Below are 20,022 nucleotides of genomic sequence, written 5' to 3'. Positions count from 1 at the left end.
TGCCCTGAGTCTTGAGCGGCCAGACTCCTCTTCCAGTGTGTGCGGAGGCAGCTGCAGGCTGAGGAGGGGCGTGCACATAGGCTTCAGAACCTTTTGTTCTTTACCTAGACTTTATTTTTCAGAGCAGCTTTCAGTTCCTGGCGAGAAGGAGGAGAAAGTGCAGACAGCTCCCACATAACCTGTTCTCACATAGGCAGGGCCTCCCCACTCTCCACGCCCCACCGTGGGCCACACCCACCATGTGCTACAGTAAGGAACCCAGAGTGACACCTCACTAGCGCCCAGAGTCCGTCAAAACCCGCTGTCGGTGGGGGTGCAGGCCTCTGTACGGCCAGTGAGGCCTCTGCCGTTGTTTCCACTGCCTGGAACATCCGTGTCAGTCCTGGGAGGCCACGTCAAACCAGACACCGGGGACGGGCCCAGGGTGGGGAGGGAGACCTAGACCCCCACACATGGGAAACGTCTCGGAATTCAGACACATGCACCCGCAAAGAAAGAAGGAGAAAAAAGAACACGAAAGAAAGGCCCTAGGCCACGGTGGGCCATGTAGCCGGGTCCAGCGGTGTCAGAGGCTGCCGTGGGAAGGGGACTCCCAGGAGGAAGGAAACGAGGGCCAGGCTTCTCCAGGACCCGGGATACACATCCCACTCCACCTGTCCAGTGACAACAGGGAGTACCCCACGGGGGGAGCGTCAGGCTGTGGAGGCCCCAGGCGCTGTGTCAGTCCGGTGTGGAGACACAGTCTGCAGGCTGTCAATCACCAGAACCACAGTGTGGCATCCGCAGGTGTTCTGTAGCGGGGACGATGCCGGACCAGGGCTTGATGCCACAAGCATTCAAAATGTTTAGGCAACCCGGAAACACTCGGGGTGGGGGCGATGGAGGTGCCTTGGGAAGTTGAGAATGGCTTTGCACACAGGCTTCTCCAAGCTGGCCAGAGTCCATGCTACCTGGCGAGAATTCATTGGCCCTAGTGTGGTGGGCAGAGGGCTGGGGAGGAGACGGGGCTTCAAGAGTTAAGTTCAGGTGGTTTGTAAGCCTGACGCCCCCCACCATCCAACACCTTCCCCTTGAACACAGTCTGGAGAAGCACTAATTGCATCGACATGTTCCTGTTACTAGCACCAGCCTGCCCCCGACACACACACACACACACAAACACACTTACACACGCACACTAACACACACACGCACACTAACATACACTCACACAGGTGCACACTAACATACACGCACACGCACACACATTAACACACATGCACACTAACACGCACACTAACATACACGCACACGTGCACACACTAACACGCACACATGTGCACACTGACACATGCTCATATGCACTAACATGCACACGCACATGTACACACACACATACACACACTCTCACATACACTGACACACACATTGACCACATATACACACACATACATGCATGTCCTGTCCTAGTTACTCTGCCCAGTCTTTCCTGTGAGCCGCTGCATCCCAGCTCCTCTCTGGTTCTTTGCTCTGCCTCAGTTTACCTCCCATCCCACCCAGGGTCAGCCCAGCCAGGCTTCTCTTTGTAGTATACCTCTGCCCTTCTTTTGATGATCATTTATGGTTTATGTCCAGCTAATTGCAGTGAGGACTTGAAGTAACCTCTGCAAGTACATAAAAGGTATTACAACGAAATAGAAACTTAAAATATAATTTTTCAATAGTGGAAATGCAGGCCAAAGTGTCATATGAACTATTTAAACAGAATCCAAGTGACCACAGTATGGGAAAGTGAACCCTCTCCCCCTACAAATAGGCCTCACTCCCCCGTACCCTCCCTAACCCCGCAGCACCTCACTCAGCGTCGCCCATTCAGACACAGGCAGCTGCACCCTCTACAGGCAGGGACCATGTCTCCCAACTCCCAGACACCCCTGCCTCCTACCACAGAGCTCTCAGATGCACCGTAAATACGTGTGGGATGAATGAATGAGTGAATGAGTTTCAGCTGAGACACAGTAGCTGAAAAAAACAAGTAGCTGTTTTATTCCTGCAGTTCTCCTTGGCAAGCAAAATAGGATTCTTTCAGAGAGAACCTCCAAAATGTCCAGAGGTCATCTGGGCAGAGCATCTTCATAACTCATGCGTGCCGAAACACAAACAGGTTTTAATTGTTGAGCCATTATCCCCTGAGAATCTAATTCTGATGGTGAAGGTTTGACAGTGTTTCTTTGGAAAATACAAAAGATCAATCCCATAAAATGCATGTGGATGGAGAGGTCTTTAGTTCTTTGCTAGAACTTGCTAGCATTTGAAAAAGCACACGGTGGCGATTTGTCTTTATTTCATAATTGACACAAAACAAAAACCCTCTAGTGATATTTGATAGGAGCGAAGAGCCCTCTACTGGCAGGTGAAGGGAACTATCCGACAGAACTCTGGAAAGTTCAATTATGAATTAATTAATATAATTGTCCATGACCTCAAACTAACTGTGGGTAATTTCAATGAAGCCTTTTCATAGCTAAATGAAAATTAGAAAAGCAAAGGATACCATTTTTCATTAGCAAATTGGCAGAGAGTTTTTTATTATTAATCCTTGTCGAGGAGAAGAGTGTGGAAACCCAGAGCCCTCATTTATTCCTGGGGACAGTGTAAACAGATGGAACCCCAGGAGGGCAGTGCGACAGCACGCGCAAAAACGACACGCACAGAACGCCCAGGCGCCTCCACCTGGAAGCCTCTCCTGGCAGTCACTCTAAGGAAATTCGCAGCCAGGTGCCCTAAATAAATACTATTTGGAGTAGTAAAAGATGGAAACCATCTATACCTTCAAAAACAGGGGATTAATTAGAACCCTAATCCTGGTGCTTCCTGTTAAAATTGATAATGGAGAAATAACTTTCATATGACATGAACAAAGCAGCCCATAAAGCAGTATGTATTGAACAAGATCCCATTTTCGTAAAGGATCTGTAAGGACAGGAAATGTTCGACGGTTGATTCTAGGTGGAGGGAGAAAAGGTGTTGTTTCTGCCGTTCTGTATATTCTGAGATTTTTACTAAAGAACACTGCTTTTCCGCAAAGTGTAAGAGCAGATCTTATTCCCAGCAGAGGTGCCTGCAAACATTTCTTGTGCGGCCTGCACGCTTTCTGCAGCAGCAGCCACCCTGCCCTCTGGTGTCTGTGGTGCAAGGAAGATGAGCCCTTCTCCTCCCAGCCCATCCTGCTGCCTTCTGTCCCTAGCCCATGCTATCCCCAAACATTTCCTGGGCACTGACTACCCCAGTGCCACATCCTCCCCAGGCTTACTGTCTGCCCGTCTTTCTGCAGGAGCTCTCCCTGTCACCTGGCTCTGTTCCCTCCACTCCCTGCCAAGGCCACCAGTGACCTCCTCATTACCAAACTCTCTGGCCAGCACAGGCCACCGTTGGCCGCCCCCCCCACCCCCCGCTTGTTGGCCCCCTGGTTTCGAGGCTGGCTATCCCTCCAGACCCGTCCCTTCTCTCCACAGCTGCTGCCCCTTGGCAGCCCAGACCTCCTCCTCTATCACCGTCTTCCCTGTGTGGCCCTGGGCTCTCTGCCACCCTCTCCTGGCCTCATCCACTGTCCCCCTTTACTCGGGAATTCCTTCCATCCACTCGAGGCGTCCACTGCCGGTGGTTTGCTGTGGCCTTGGAGGCCTTTCCGGCCCTTGCCTCTCTCCTCCTCTCTGGCCCCAGCAGCTCTCCCTGCCTGCCCCGCTCTGCGGGGGCTCATGGCAGCCGACACTGACCTCATTACCATCCTCTGCACATCTAGCATCAAGCCCCCTCCCGCAACCCACAACCCACTGTCTGGCCAGTCCTGCCCTCCCCATCCCGCCCTGCCTATCCCCCGCTGCAGGCTCTCATCTTCTCCCTGCAGCAGCCCCGCAGCACCTCCCTGCCTGGGCCTTGTCCTCACTGTGCCACCGCCCACACCTGCCTGCTCCCCGAGGCTGGCACAGCTCCCACCACGTCCTCCTCTACACACTCCCCAGAGGGATTTTTCTGTAACATAAAAAGGATCAAAGTTCTTGATTTAAGTCTTTTCCATGCCTTCCACAGCCTCTAGGATACAAGCAACCTCTGTAGCGTGGCCACGCACCTTCCAGAAGTGCCAGGCACTCCCCGTGTGCCCCAAGTGAGGACACCTCACCCTGTGCCCTGGCTCCTGGCCCGAGCAGGGCGCTTCCCCCCACTTCAGACCATCTGATCTTCTGGAGACCTTGGAAGGCCTGTCTGCTTTAACCGCTATCTGTGGTCTCCATTCCTAGTTCCCCCCACCTGCCCACTTCTCCCCCTTTCTGTCGTTGGTGGCCCTCACTGACATCCTGATTTCCTTGGAACACCCTCAACCTCAGGTCTGCTCTCTCCTACCACAGGTGGGCTCCTGGAGGTCAGGGACCCTGCTTATTACTCTTTGTGACCTTGGCACCTAGCACAGTGCCTGGCACATCAAAGCTCTTCTGTAAACGTCTTATAAAGGAAGAAATGAAAGAACAGCCTTCATTCTACATTCAGGGCCAAACTTAGCAAAACCTTTCTTCCCCATGGCAGTCTTTCACGCATTTGAAAAGAGCAAACTTACCTGCCTCCAGTCTTCTCTTCTCCAAGAGAAGCAACCTCTGTCCCTTTCATCCCTCCTGGACAAAGCAGCTTCCACTTGACACTGCCTCAGTTTCCACGCCTGTCTTCTCTGTGGTCAGACCTGAACATGGTCACCAGGGGTCCCGCAACCAGCAGCCCCCCTCAGCTTCCCCAGGGGAAGGTCAGGAAAGCCAGAGATCCGAGCTCTGGAAGGCAAGACAGTGATGGCTTTAGGATTCTTCCTGCTAGGATGAAAGATGGTAGCGGATGATACAGGTCAAGGGTAGAGAAACACTTTAGAATAGGCATCCCGTCTCCCCTGGCAATGTGGTGGCCATGCAAGGCCTTGTGGGTGCTGGGCAGACCCAGATCCCACTCCCACCTCCAGCACTTACCAGTTGCTGAGCCAGCATGTGACTCACCCCTCACCTGGCTCTGCCTCAGCAGCCTCATCTGTGAAAGGGCAGAGCCGTGGGGTGTGGTTGGCACACATGGAACATGTATCCAGCAAGGATGGAAATGGTGTCCTGGACGCCAGAGCACTTGGCAAACAAACGTTAGTTGTATTGTTACCATTATCCGAGAACACTCTTGGAAAGTGTTTTCTGTTTTGTTTGGTAATAATTGAGCCCTTCCAAACCACATCAGTCCAGAGTGCCCCGTACAACCTGTGTGTCCCCAAAGCTGGTGAACTAGGGAAAGGAATTCCTTCACAGGTGTGTGTTAAAAATACAGGAAGCATGGAATTCCCCCATTAGTTCTGAAGGAGCTCCAACTTAAAGGAACAATCACTGACGTCACAGTCAACAGAACGGTGCCGCCGTTTTCAAAACAACTGATTTAGAATCAGATGCTGGAAACAAGATTGTGAGTCTCAAATCATTCCAAGTTAGTACGATTCCTGTTTCAAGGCTGCGCAGCTTCGTTTGTTAAGAGCAGAAAGAGAAAAGTTAATGCTGAAATTCTTGGTATTCACATCTGCAGTTCCCATCTGGGTTGAGAAAATAGAGGTCCCAATAGGAGCTATGGAAAACCCATTGCTTGCCACGTGGACATCGTGCGAAGTAATCCACAGCAGCCCCGAGTGCAGTCAGCTAAGACGAGAGACGGTTGTTTTCGTTTGTGTTTTTAACTTGTATTTCGGGGGTGTGTGTGCAGGTTTGGTCCACAGGTAAACTTGTGTCGCAGGAGTTTGTTGTATACATTATTTCATCACCCAGGCATTAAGCCCAGTACCCAGTAATGATTTTTTCCACTCCTTTTCCTCCTCCAAACCCTCACCCGCAAGGAGGCCCCAGGGCCTGTTGTTCCCTTCTTTGTGTCCATGTGTTCGCACTGTTCAGCTCCCACTTATAAGTGAGAATAAGTGGTATTTGGTTTTCTGTTCCTGCATTAGCTTGCTAAGGATAATGGCCTCCAGCTCTATCCATGTTCTTGCAAAAGACATGGTCTTGTTCTTTTTTTATGGCTGTATAGTATTCCATGGTGCATATGTACCACATTTTCTTTATCCAATCTGAAGAGACAGTTGTTGATGTGAAGATGATTTCTCCATTGATTTCAGTTCTAAAACTAAGATTCTTAAGAGGTACTGAAAAAAATAAGGTCTTGTCTTTGTTATTACAAATTATCTTTTCTCTAAGAAGTGTAAACCTTTTCACATACAACGTCTCATGTTCTTATTTACTTTTGGGCTGAAAGTAGGGAAGCTTTTGACTTAAAATAGCTGTAAGGGAACAATGGCCCCTTGGAACTTGCCCCCTCCTCGCTCTTCAGCTCCGTCCCTTGGCAGCAGTGCCCAGGCCATGTTGGAAGGAAATTGGGGGCTTGCACCAAGGAGCTGAGAGAATGGAAGACTTGGAGTTGAAAGGGATTAGGAAGTGCCATGAATAGACTGTGGGGTTGTTAGGCATGGGGAATGAGACAAGGGTGGATACCCAGGCCTCTGGCTTGGGTAGGAGCAGAGTCACACAGGGAACCGGCAGGAGGCAGGATGGAGGGAGGGAAGGCGGCCTCCTGAGGCTTCCCATTCCATGTGGGAATGGAACCTCCGGCCTAGAGCTCTGGATGTGCATTTGGGTGTGGTCAGCACGTAGACACCAACTGAAGCTACCAGAGTGGATGAGATTGGCCCTCAAGGTGGTATTGAGAGAGTGCAGAGAAACCAGGGCAGGGTCTTTGGGCCCCTGTGCCTAAGCCAGCGCATAATAGACATCTCTGCTTCCGGGTGGGGCTTCCTGACCGTGGCTGCTCTTCAGCATCATCTGGGGAGCTTTAAAAACTGCGGACGCCAGACGACACCCCAGTCACACCAGAATCTCCACGACTGGGACCTGGAGGTCGTATTTTCCAAAGCTCCCCGGGTGATCCCAGTGAGAAGCACTGAACTGTCAGTGAAAGAAAGAGGCTTTGTACTCTGTCCTTTGTACAGCTCATACTCTGTCCCTCCTCTCTTACCTGCTACTGTGAGACTCCGCGCACAGGGATCTCTTTTCTCCAACTTTCAAGCACGTGTTGTTGTCAACACCACCTGGTGCTGTTGCTCCTGACTGGGTGCGCTTCCCGGTTGGAGTGACCCTGTTCGGACAGGACCCATCCCGTTCCTCTTCCTGCCCTTGCTACTCTAGCGGAGGGTATGGTGCCCAGCCAGGATCAGTATAGCTCAGTTCAGTGTACAGCGTCGAGCTCCATTTCCAAAGGCCCTTGAGCACGCCCTGCATTTTCTCCTGGATTTCCCTCCTGCCGCGACTTTCTCCTGCACACTGACCAGAACTCAGAGACCCCTTCGAATCTACATTTTATGCAAAAGCTTTCTTTGTAGAAGCACAGAATGTTTAAGCTAGAGAATCACGTAATACTTTGCTGTGATCTCCCAGAGAGCTGATTTTATTAAGCTTTTTTTTAAAAAATCAAAGATGAAGAGAGAAGAGGAGAGAGTTACTTTTTCCTGTAGCATTTTGTCTGTTTCATTGATGAAAGCTTGGGGGCAAAGCACCCGGCTTGGTGTTTCTCCTCATCAGCTAGTCTTCTCGGCTAGGCTTTGAAATAGACTTGCTTCTCAAGTCCACTGGCAGGTGCTATAGGTAATAACCTACGCATTGATTTGAGATTTGAGATTTTGATTTTTTTTTTATTTTTTTATTTTTTGCCGTAAGTTATTAGGGTACAGGTGGTATTTGGTTACACGAGTAAGTTCTTTAGTGGTGATTTGTGAGATTTTGGTGCACCCATCACCTGAGCAGTATACACTGCACCCTCTTTGTAGTCTTTTATCCCTCACCCCCCTCCCACTCTTCCCCACAGGTTCCCAAAGTCCATTGTGTCATTCTTAGGCCTTCACGTCCTAGTGAGAATATATGATGTTTGGTTTTCCATTCCTGAGTTATTTCACTTAGAATAATAATCTCCAGTCTCATCCAGGTCATTGCAAGTGCTGTTAATTTATTTCTTTTTATGGCTGAGTAGTATTCCATCACATATACATACCACAGTTTTTTATCCACTCATTGACCGATGGGCACTTGGGTTGGTTCCACAATTTTGCAATTGTGAATTGTGCTGCATGTGCAAGTATAAACATCCATGTGCAAGTATCATTTTCATATCTTTTCCTCTGGGTAGATACAGTAGTGGGATTGCCGGATCAAATGGTAGTTCTACTTTTACTACTTTATAGAATCTCCACACTGTTTTCCACAGCAACTGTACGAGTTTACATTCCCATCAGCAGTGTAAAAATGTTCCCTGATCATGCCAAAAAATAAAATCCTAGTGGCAAGGCCAAAATAAAATGCCCACAAATGCAGGTCACCCCTACATTCAGCAGAAAGAAGGGTAGAAGGTCTGGTGCTCTAGGTTGCAGTCAGCCAAGATCGCACCCCTGCACTCCAGCCTGAGTTTGATATGTTGGCGTGCTTCTGGGGTCTTGCGTCCCTTCTCCCCAATTCTTCCCTTGGGGTGTGCTGTCCGCATGCACAGTGGCCCGCCAGCACTTAAGAGGGAACATACACAGTGTATTTACTGGTATCTGACGTAGAAGTGATGGCCCATGAAGGAAGAGGGCGAGGCCTCTGGGATTTAAAGATGAGGGTTTGGGTTTTGTTAGCAGCAAAACGTATCCAAGTCATGCAGCACCGAAGTATGTTAGTAGTGGCAAATCCATACGGGCCTGCAGCAACCTCAGTTCTCGCCTCCTCAGAAGAAAGAATTGGACCAAGGAGGCAGAAGGAGAGACCAGGCTCGGCAAGTTTGAGAGCAGGAGTAGAAGTTTATTAGAAAGCTTTAGAGCAGGAAGGAAAGGAAGGAAGGGATACTTGGAAGAGTGCAGGGTGGGTTACTTGAAAGACAGGTGCACTGGCCAGGCGCGGTGGCTCACGCCTGGAATCCCAGCACTTTGGGAGGCCGAGGCAGACGGACCACTTGAGGTCACGAGTTCAAGACCAGCCTGGCCAAAGTGGTGAAACCCCCGTCTCTACTAAAAATACAAAAACTAGCCAGGCGTAGTGGCACGCCCCTGTAAACCCAGCTACTCGGAAGGCTGAGGCAGGAGAATCGCTTGAGCCCGGGAGGCAGAGGTTGCAGTCAGCCAAGATCGCGCCACTGCCCTCCAGCCTGGGTTTGATATGTTGGCATGCTTCTGGGGTCTTTCACCCCTTCTCCCCTGATTCTTCCCTTGGGGTGTGCTGTCGGCGTGCACAGGGGCCGGGAGGGAGCATGCGCAGTGTGTTTACTGGAGTTGTGCACATGCTCACTTGAGATGTTCTTCCCTTACCAGTAGAATGTGCCTGAAAGGTCCTAGACCACTTAAACTCCACCATTTTGCCTCTTAATGCGCATGCTTGAACCCACTGGCCCAACCCCTGAGATCTTATTGGGAAGCTGCTGATCGCCAGCTTCCGGTGTTTCTGTTTATCAGGAGACTGCCTTTCGCTAGTGCAGGCTGTGACCAATGATTATTATAGAGACAGTAAACAACCTCCTGCCCGTCATGGGATGGTCACCTGACATTGCTGGTGTGTGTATGTATTGGAAGGAGCCCTCTCCTCCCTCTCCTGCCCTGCTCATGCCCGACTAGCTCCCCACTGTAACATGACCACCTACTCGTCTCTGGGGCCTCAGTTCTCAGCTCCGAAGCAGAGGTCCTAGGGCTGGCCCCTCACAGTGGTGGTGAGAGTAGATGAGGGAACCCATGGAGGCTGCCTTAGGTGCCAGCACGGAGTCCAGCCCCCAGCCTGGCCTCCAGTCCTGCTGCTGCCACACTGCACCCGTGTGACCAGGGCCGTCACTTAACGTCTGCAAGCCTCGGTTTCCTCGTCTGCAAACAGGGATGATACCAGTGGTTCCTGCTTCGTAGGGTTCAGATGAAATGAGCAGGTTATTCCACATGTGCGAAGGCCTCCAGGAGGAGGCAGCACCAGGTGTGTGCTGGCTCTGGCCATGTGTGATGCTGGGCACATGGGTGGCTGATGCCTGGCACACGTCTGCCAGCTCACTCACTGCAGTTATCACACCACACCGGCTCAGGGATCAGGATTAAAATTTGGGATTCTGAGTTCCTAAATTCTGTGACTCTGGGTCTGCAAAACAACACCTACCAAATGGTGTTTGTGGCTGGCACTCTTTTCTCTCTGAATGTCCGTGTGTGCTGGGGCCTGGGAATGCAGCCGGCCCAGGCGTTGGGCCAGCGCAAGGATCCAGTTCAATCAGTGCCCACTTCTGCCTTTGAAGGTGCATAATCTGCTTTATAGCCCCGACTTGCCACTTCATACATAATGACGGGGAGGCAGACACAGTGCAGTGTCCCTAGTGATTTTTCCATCACTTATTGAATGACTGTCTTGGTTTAAAATCATGCCTGCTGCCTTAATGATGTTTTAAGAAATATAAAAATAGGAGTACATAACGCTGTATTCACCACGGCTTTTATCTGTCACAATTTCGCACAAAGCACAAATTGTTGCAAAAATACCTGAACTTCGCTATCATGGGGGTGCTTTGAAGAGATTGTTAGGTGTACAGCAATTATTCACGGGCCCACGGTAAGTCCCATCCCAGCTCTGTCGCGAGGCCCTGCTTGTCCAGAGGGGCTCGGAGCCGCCTTTCAGGGGGAGCCTGGGCCACAAAGGCACAGCCAAACAGAGATGAACAAATAGCCTCGTGGGGGCCCGAGTGCTGAAACGGGTTTTTCTCATGGTAAGCAAACTTGAATAAACCTGGGAACGGCCAGAGGCGGTAATTAAAACTCGTGGCCCAGTTCTCCATTCATTTTCAGCAGAAAACTGGGGGTTTCTTTCAAGCCAAACTGAGAGGATGTTGGGGTCCTAGAGCAGAATGTTTGTCCTCAAGCTTGTCCTGCCTGTCAGAACAGGACTGAGAGAGGAGGGGGTTAGGGGAGGGAGGGGAACTTCTGCTGCTGTGAAGGAGGGGACGTGGTGGGGCAGGTTTCGAGCTGCAGAACATTCCTGTGCCTGTGCAGCACAGCTGAGGAGCCGGACAGGGAGCGTCTCGCCCTGCTCCTGGGAGAGCAGATGCACACCTGAGAGGGAAGTGCATTTACAAGCAGGGCTCTGCACACCCCAGAGGGAAGCACATTTACAAGCAGGGCCCTGCACACCTGAGAGGGAAATACATTTACAACCAGGGCTCTGCACACCACAGAGGGAAATACATTTACAACCAGGGCTCTGCACACCTGAGAGGGAAATACATTTACAACCAGGGCTCTGCACACCCCAGAGGGAAATACATTTACAACCAGGGCTCTGCACACCCCAGAGGGAAATACATTTACAACCAGCGCTCTGCACACCCCAGAAGGAAGTGCATTTACAACCAGGGCTCTGCACACCCCAGAGGGAAATACATTTACAACCAGGGCTCTGCACACCTGAGAGGGAAATACATTTACAACCAGGGCTCTGCACACCCCAGAGGGAAGTGCATTTACAACCAGGGCTCTGCACACCTGAGAGGGAAATACATTTACAACCAGGGCTCTGCACACCTGAGAGGGAAGTGCATTTACAACCAGCGCTCTGCACACCCCAGAGGGAAGCAGGTTTGCAGCCAGGGCTCTGCACACCCCAGAAGGAAGTGCATTTACAACCAGGGCTCTGCACACCTGAGAGGGAAGCACATTTACAACCAGGGCTCTGCACACCTGAGAGGGAAGTGCATTTACAAGCAGGGGCTCTGCACACCTGAGAGGGAAGTGCATTTACAAGCAGGGGCTCTGCACACCTGAGAGGGAAGTGCATTTACAAGCAGGGCTCCGCAGACCTGAGAGGGAAGGCTCTGCACACCCCAGAGGGAAGCACATTTACAACCAGGGCTCTGCACACCTGAGAGGGAAGTGCATTTACAAGCAGGGCCCTGCCTTTTCCTCTGCAGGTGGCTCGACAGCTCCAGCCCTCCGTGGTGTGGATTGAAGACACAGAAAAAACCTTCTACAAAAAAGTTCCCAACGCAGAAAAGACGGTGAGGACTTTCTCATGCCTTACTTTGGCCTTTTCTTTCCTCCAAAGGAGGCCCTTACCAGGGCCTACCTCTACTTTTCGAGAAGGCCTTGCCTTTTCAAGCAAGTAAGGAAACACAGAGGCTCTCTGTAGTGGTCTCTGTCTGTCTGTCCTGTCTGTACTTGAAAGGGTTCTGTGGTCTGACTTTATGAGGCATAGTTTGGAAGGAAAGGAAAGAAAGCGTGGAAGAAAGGGGAGAGGGATTTTCCACCCAAACATACGATTCAGAGGTAACGAACAATTTAGAGAACTCTGCTCAGTTAAAGCAAATGGCACACATAGGAGTTATTATTAGGATTTCCTATTGTTCATCATAATAAATAGCAAAAGACCCAAAATTTATGAACAAAGACCCTCAACAGAACTGCTAAGTGCACAGCATTCGGGGCCTCCAGGGAGTCCTGTTTCAATTGCTTCCTTCCTTCTTTTCTCTCCTTTCAATGGTCCCCCCGACCCGCCACTTCCCCCCACAAATCACCAGCAAATTTCCCACAAGTTAAAAAAAAATGTGCAGATACACGAGATTGTTATTCCACATCAATTTGCACCAAAGCAAATAGTGGTTAACTGTGAATTTCTGATTAAATTCATAAGGATTTTAATCACTTTTGATCCTTATGTATTATACATCACTTTTCGCAGGTAGAGATGATTTGGATAAAGAGTGGAAGCTCAATCTTTTCTTCCCCAAATGAGCCTTGATTGCCCTGTCATTTCAGAAAGTGTTCAGAGAACTCATTTATTATTTAATCTGGGATTCTAGTAGTTCGCTCCCTCTGCTGGCGAAGTTGCTGCATTGCATAAAAACTTGAAAAGGTCCACAAGTAGTTATGCAAAATGGATGGCAGGAATGACGGGGCTCTCCACCAGGTCCCACGTCTAAGAGAAATGCAGGGCAGTGTTTCGTCCCAGGTGTCACACACCTGGAGTTATCAGAAACCTAGCTCATTCATGGGCAGGGGCTATTCCCTCTCCCGCCACACATCAGCCTGGGGAATGGAAGACACTGGCCTGGAACTCACGCCAGCCATGCACAGCATTCACACAGCTGGCAGTGTGTCCTTAAACAGGTAACTTAACCTCTCTGAGCCTCCGCTTCCTTTACTATTAAATGAAAGCATTTTAGCCTGCGCGGACTCCGAGTTCCTGCAGCCCCCTGCATTCTCCCACAGTGCCCTGGGCTTGCCATCAGTGTTTGCGGCTGTCTGCTCACTGCACGTCTGAGTCTTAGAGAGCAAAGGGAATGGGAATGTTCCTCCTGAGAGAGCCAGAGGAGCACTGGGGAAGGAGCGCTGAGAGGGGGCCTTTGAGAGAAAGCTGGAGGCAGGGAATGAAATATAGGCCCTGTAGACACCCTCGCATAAAGGGAGTGGATGTGAGGGGAAGGAGGCCCGCTGAGGAGGGAACAGAAAGCCATGAAGCGGCAGCCGAGCCTGCAGAACCCTGCCCTGAATCAGCCCTTTTGCTGCTGACACAGAGCGAACCTCTCAGCACCGTCCCTGATTCGCGCAAACCCTGCCCATGCCCCGCTTTGTCCCTGTAGGAAATGAAGGCCACTGGAGGCATGGTCTTTGTTGTGGACGAATTGGACGTTTTCTCGGTCCCCTTCCCATTAGAGGAGTCCGTCGTCTGTTGGGGAGGTCAACTGCACTGAGGACCAGGAGTCACATCCTGGGATAAGTCCTAGGGGACTGCAAGCCAAAGGGCACCCCAGCTTCCTGAGCATCTGCAAGGCCGACCAGGGGACCTGAGCCACCCCAGACTCAGAGCTGCAAGAGGCATGAACACCATCCTCCACCCCCCACCCCCAGTATTTCCACCCCTGGCTCCAGTGCTGCAGCAGGAGAGGGGCGGGGGAGAAAACCATTGCTTGTGCATGCCCAGCTCTACACGGAACTCCAGCTCCACTCGGCCTGCACCGTGCAGTGATAGCATTGCGGGGCCTCCCCTCAGGGAGCAGGGCTGCAGAGTTCCTGCTGCCTTCCCGCGTCTCCAGGGCCATGACTGGGCCAGTCCTGCTGTCCTTCCCAGCCTCCCAGCCTCTGAGACTCTGTCTCATCCAAGATCCTCAGCCACCAGGGCCCCAGGTAGCCATGAGCACTGGAAGTCCACATTCTGAAGGTGACCAAAAGCCAAGGGCAGCAGAGGCATCCACAGGCAAGAGGAGCCCAGGAGGCACTGTAACTGGCTCCTTATTGTATCACTCAGCCACCTAGGGAGCCCAGTGTCCTTCCTCCCACCTGCCCCGGCCTCTGTCCCAAAGACTGCCCTGATCCCAAGGACACAGAGGCACAGAGAAGAACATCCAGGAGGCTGGCACTCCACCAGCTACAGCCGCCATACAGGCAGCAGGGCCGACCTTGCCCTGGGGTTAAGGGACTCCGGGAAATCCCCTTGAAAATCCACAGTGACTGAAGGCACCCTCCAGCACCTCTGCCTTTGGGGTGAGGCCCCTCCCACAGTCAGAGGCAGGAAGTTCACCCGGGGATGGGGCATGGCGAAGACCAGTGACGCCTCCCGAGCATGGAAGCCAAACTTCGCGGGTGCAGGGACACTGCTGTGGACAGGAAAAGGGGGACCCCGGTGGTGGTGGGGGACGTCGATTGAACACCTCCTCTTTCCCAAGCACAATACGTATGTCAGGGAAACTCCCAGCAACCCTGAGAGGAAGGCATTGTTTCCTCTGTGTCACAAAAGAGAACAAAGGCTCCCAGAAGGCACACAGCTGCTCAGGGCTCATGCTGGGATTCAGAAACAAGGTTGCCAGAATGCAGAGGCCAGGACCTTCTCCCGCCCATGCACAGCACGGGCTGGAAGACACCGAGGGCAAACCACCAGCTTCGCCTTCTGCCCATACGGTCAGCCCTCCTGGTGCACCTAAACCACACCGCATCCCTGCGGCCCTCTCAGCCCTGGGGCTGCTCTAAACATCATCCCCAAACCTGCCTTTGGGGCCCTCTTGTCTTAGAACCAAATGGGGCCTACTCTGGAATTCTCTGTCCTCCTGCCCACACTCCTGTTCCCCTCTCTCTGTCCTCAGCAACCTTTGAGAGAAGCCCTCACACCTCTAGAATTTCAGCAAAGTGCAAACTCCAAGTAGGCCCCCCCCTCCAACCCCTGCCACTTTTACAAACACACCCCTGCCCCCGGCAGACACCTGGACCAGGCCCGCTCCCTTTCTCCTCCTCCTAGAAGGAGAGCAGTGTCTCCTCCCATCTGCACCTCGAGTGCACTCAGTCAGTTGTTTGTGTCTGAGGCGAAGGCGGTAAAGAATGAGGCGCACAGGCTGCTCCTGCATTTTCTGCCCCATTACCCTTTGTTACTTCATCTAGCAAGCGCCTCCCTGACATCACGATAGTGCCTCCACCAAGGAATTGCTGCTTTCTGGGGGCTGGCTGTGGCGGTTGTTTTGTGGAGCTAACTGCAGAATAGCAAATTGAAATTGCTGCGTGGATGCTAGCCACTAGTCTGAAATTGCCCAAAGAAATACAGTTGTGAGGGACTGGCAGGCCCCGCAGTAGGGGCGGCGGTTTTGGAGGTGGCCAGGTGACTGTGGGGTGGTTTGCTGGCATGATTGATGAGTGCACAGGTCTCGTGCATAATGGATAGCTCTGCACTGGAACAGGGGTGGTCTGAGTGTAGGGGAACTACCAATTGAATGACACACCCATTTCTGTCCCCTCTTCATGGGACTGCACCTCACCGTCAGCAAGGATGTCACTCTGGACATTGCCCAGGATCAATGTTTGTTATCCAAATAGGCTGATTCATTTCAAACGTCCCTGCCATTTCAGGACACAAAGGTAGCAGTATCATGTCCTGCCTCAGAAAGGGCAGGGATCACACTGCCATCACCATGGCAACTGGGTTGCTGAGGATGGGCACAGACCATGCAGGTGTGTCTCTAGCCCCATGGATTCTCAGTCTCCAGCCTCACCAGGACCCTCAGATCAGTCCTACTTCCATTGTTCTTTGGGCAGCTCACATGTGCACCCCACATGCCCAGTCACTGCCATCACCTGCTTTGTTCCTTAAAGGCGAGTCTCACCCCTCAACCCACCACCATCAGCTTGCTGCCCCCACCACTCTATAGAAATTGTTCTCACAAAGTTCTTAGGGCTGGGCACGGTGGCTCACACTTGTAATCCCAGCACTTTGGGAGACCGAGGCAGGCAGATCACTTAAGGTCAGAAGTTCGAGACTAGCCTGGCCAACAAGGCAAAACCTTGTCTCTACTAAAAATACAAAAATGAGCCGGGCATGGGTGGTGCGTACCTGCAATTCCAGCTACTCAGGAGGCACAAGAATCACTTGAACCCGGGAGGTGGTGATTGCAATGAGCAGAGATTGTGCAACTGCACTCCAGCCTGGATGACACAGCGAGATTCTGTCTCAAAAATAAAAGAAATTATTCTCACAAAGTTCTTTGACATGAGAAGTGCAAGACTTTTCTGAAAACTACAACAACATTGTTGAAAAATATAAAGGAAGCGTAAATAAATGGAAAGACATTTGTATTCATTGGTTGAAAGACTTAATCTTGTTAAGATGGTAATAATTCCCAAATTGGCCTACATATTCAATGCAATTCCCATGAAATAGCTGGCTTATTTGCAGAAATTGGTAACTGATCCTAAAATTCATCCAGAAATTCAAGAGATCCAGCCAAAACATTCTTCAAAAGAAAAATTAAGTTGGGGGGTTCACATGTCCCAATTTCATTTTCCAACTTACCACAGACCTACAACAATCAAGACAGTATGGTACTGGCCTAAGAAGAGACATAGATCAGTGGATCACAATCAAGAATCCAGTAATAAAGCCTTATATTACAGTTCATTTTGACAAAGGTGCAAAGACAATTCAATGCAGAAAGAATAATCTTTTCAATAAGTGGTGCTGGGACTATTGGATTGCTACCTGCAAAAGAAAGAGTTGGACCCTTACCTCACACCATATACAAAAATCAACCCATAATGTATCAAAGACCTAAAAATAAGGACTAAAACTAGAACAATCTTAAAAGAAAATATAGGCATAAATTTTGTGACCTTAGATTAGGCAGTGGTTCCTTAGATATGACACCAAAAGCACAGGCCACAAAAGAAAAACTGCACCTCATCAAAATTAAAAACTTTTTTTGCTGCAAAGGACATCCTCAAGAAAGTGAAAAGACAACCCACAGAACAGGAGAAAATGTTTGCAAACCATGTAATATTGAGGGTTTTCTATCTATTAATAGAACCTACAAAGAACCCTTACAACTCAATAATAAAAAAGACAAATAACCCAACTTTTAAAGTGGGCCAACAATCTAAATACACATTTTTCCAAATAAGATACACAAATGACCAATAAGCACATGAAAAGATGCAGGAACATCATTAGCCATCAGCCAAATGGGAGCAAAAATGGCCTCGACTGTGCTTGGGAAGTCTCTGCAGAGGCTCTCATCATTGCCCCTGGTGTGCTCCTCCTTCCCAGGCTTCCTCTTTGCTGTCTGCACTGGGGGCGAGGTTCATTGGCGGCCAGGCTGTTGCCCATGGCAACATGGTCAGATCTGACTCCCACGGGCTGGAAGTCGTCCTCCCTGGGGTGCTGAACAGCCAGCCTGTCCTCGTTCGTTCCTCTCCCTCATTAGTGCTGAGATTATACTAAAATAATTCAGGTTCAAACTATTTCCCAACTGCTTTAGAGAGATAAGTTTCACAATCTTATGTAACCAGGTATTTTTCAGACATGAGATGCAGGAGCTGGGCTCTTCATTGTTTCAGCAATCGGCAAAGGAAGTCTTGTGTCCAGCTTCCAAACAACTCAGGAAAATGGGAGCACCACAGCTCATTACAAGTCCCAGTGAGCTTCCTTCCATTTGTAAATCAGCCACCACTTCCCATTCCTAGGGTCAAGGTGCTTCCTTCCTTCCCACCCTCTAAATCTGGACACCAGAGGTTGAGGAAAGGAAACACTGACAATTAAAATCCACTGGGTCATGCTAGGAAGCACATTCCAAGACCCATCCCAGGGTAAACCTTAAGAAATTGTGTTTGTCAGAGCTTTGCAATCACTTTAACAAACGATGCTGCAACACATTCTAAGTAAATTTTCTTTCATTTTTTCATTCTTTTTTTCTGTATGTGGACCCATTTTTTTCTCTCTCTCTCCCAGAATGAACCTAAACGCCTGAAAAGACACCTTCCCCAAATCCTGAAACTCCTGAAACCAGATGACCGGATTCTGATTGTGGGGACCACACGGCGTCCCTTCGATGCTGAACTCCAATCTTTCTGCAGAGTTTACCAGAAAATTATTTTGGTGCCTAGACCAGACTATGCTTCCAGATACGGCAAGTACCCCCAGCGCCTTCCCATGCATGGTAGCTGAGGCTGGGCTGTCCGCTGTGTGCTTGCCAGGTGGGTGGCCCTTGGACCCAGTGTGCCCCAGATGAGGGGAGCCTGCACCCGGTGGGGTGAGTGCACCTGCATCCAACACAGAGCACGTGGTGCAGATGTAAACCACTAGGCCACATTCTGTTCTTAGCTTATTTCTCTGTACCCAAGACAAAAGGAAACTGGACGAGGATTATGATTTCTGGCCCTGACAGTGACAAAAGCCTTGTGGGTACTGATTCTTCTTGGGACAGGTAGATAGGATCACTCACCTTGCACCCATGGTGATGGTGTTTTCCTCATAGAGTGTAGTTTCTTTTCACCGGGTTAGGTTTTTTTTTTTTTTCTTCCAGTCTCAAAGTCCAGTTGCATGATGATTTACTTAAAATGAACATTAAAATACAAGGAGAGCTTACTTTTTCAATTCTTTCTCCTTAAATAGATTCAAAATCCACTACTTTTGAAACATGTTTTTTAATGGGAATGACACAAAAAAAGGGCCCCTGGCAGGCAAAGCAGTGGAGCGGGGAGGAGCCTGGGTCGGGGCTCTCCGGACGCCTGGCTCAGAATCCTGGTTCTGCCCCTGCATAGCTGGGTGACCCTGACAAGTCGGTCCCCTTCTGAGCCTCCATCTTCTCATCTGTGAAGCAGGAGAACGGTTCACGCCACAGGGCTGCTGTGACACTCACGAGGTGTTAGCAGAGCACCTGGCCCCATGTGGCCCCCAGAGAGAAAGGGTGTTGGCAGCAGTGGTGGTGGAGGTAGAGGAAGAGAAGAGGGGGGTGTGGGCTGGGCAGGAGGAGGGAATGGCGAATGGCAAGGGAAGCTGAGGAGAGTACTGGCGGCCGTTCCGTTATCTAGTGCTGTGTGAAAACCTCCCTGAAGGCTCAAACAGCACATTATTCCACTGTGTGCTTCCTTCCAACGGTTGTCTGGGCAGAGCTGGGGCGTTCTCCTTAATGTACCTCATGACGTGAGAGTCACATGAAAGTTGAGGCTCCTTCGTCTGGAGACTGGGCAGTGTGGATACCCAGGATCACTCGCGCATGTGACTGGAGTTGCTGCTGCCATCATGGGCACTGAGCGGGACCTTTGTCGACCGGACAGGCTGCACCTGGCCCAGTGCAGCTTCTCACACCCGGCAGCTGGGTCCCATGAGGAGTTATCTCATGAGCACATGTTTCAAGAAGTTGGGGCAGTAGCTGAAAGGATTCTTGTGACCCAGCCTCACAAGCCACAGAGTGACCATCTCCACCCTCTGCTGGTCAAGAGGAAGGCACAGGGCCAGCCTAGATTCCAGGGCGGCCGGGGACACACAGGTGTGAATGCACAGGGGTGGCTCGTGGCGGGGCCACCGTAACACTGCACTGGTGGGGGAGCGGTGAGGACTTGGAGGTGAGATGGCGATGGCGCTGTCAGTGTTAGAGATGGTGGAGGGGGTTGGCCGGAGGTGACAGCATGTGCTAATGGAGACAGAAGTGCTTGCTGGCAGTAGGGGTGGAGGCAGTGTGGGATGACGCTGAGGAGGCAGA

At 50.8% G+C, this 20,022-nt stretch overlaps 1 protein-coding gene across 3 annotated transcripts in view; it reads left to right on the top strand.

Annotated features, from left to right (window-relative positions):
- IQCA1 (IQ motif containing with AAA domain 1) overlaps positions 1-20,022 on the top strand; it is a 182,471-nt gene that overhangs the window by 148,986 nt on the left and 13,463 nt on the right. For all 3 annotated transcript variants that reach the window (XM_011980286.1, XM_011980285.1, XM_011980284.1), the window contains 2 exons: positions 11,980-12,066; positions 18,270-18,447. In XM_011980286.1, coding sequence (XP_011835676.1) covers positions 11,980-12,066; positions 18,270-18,447 — 265 coding nt within the window. The remainder of the gene's footprint in view (positions 1-11,979; positions 12,067-18,269; positions 18,448-20,022) is intronic.

This window comes from Mandrillus leucophaeus, unplaced genomic scaffold (assembly GCF_000951045.1).
Source record: "Mandrillus leucophaeus isolate KB7577 unplaced genomic scaffold, Mleu.le_1.0 Scaffold21, whole genome shotgun sequence".
Taxonomy (NCBI): Eukaryota; Metazoa; Chordata; class Mammalia; order Primates; family Cercopithecidae; genus Mandrillus; species Mandrillus leucophaeus.
The sequence above is the reverse complement of the archived record's forward strand: the minus strand, read 5'-3'. Positions and strand labels throughout refer to the sequence as shown.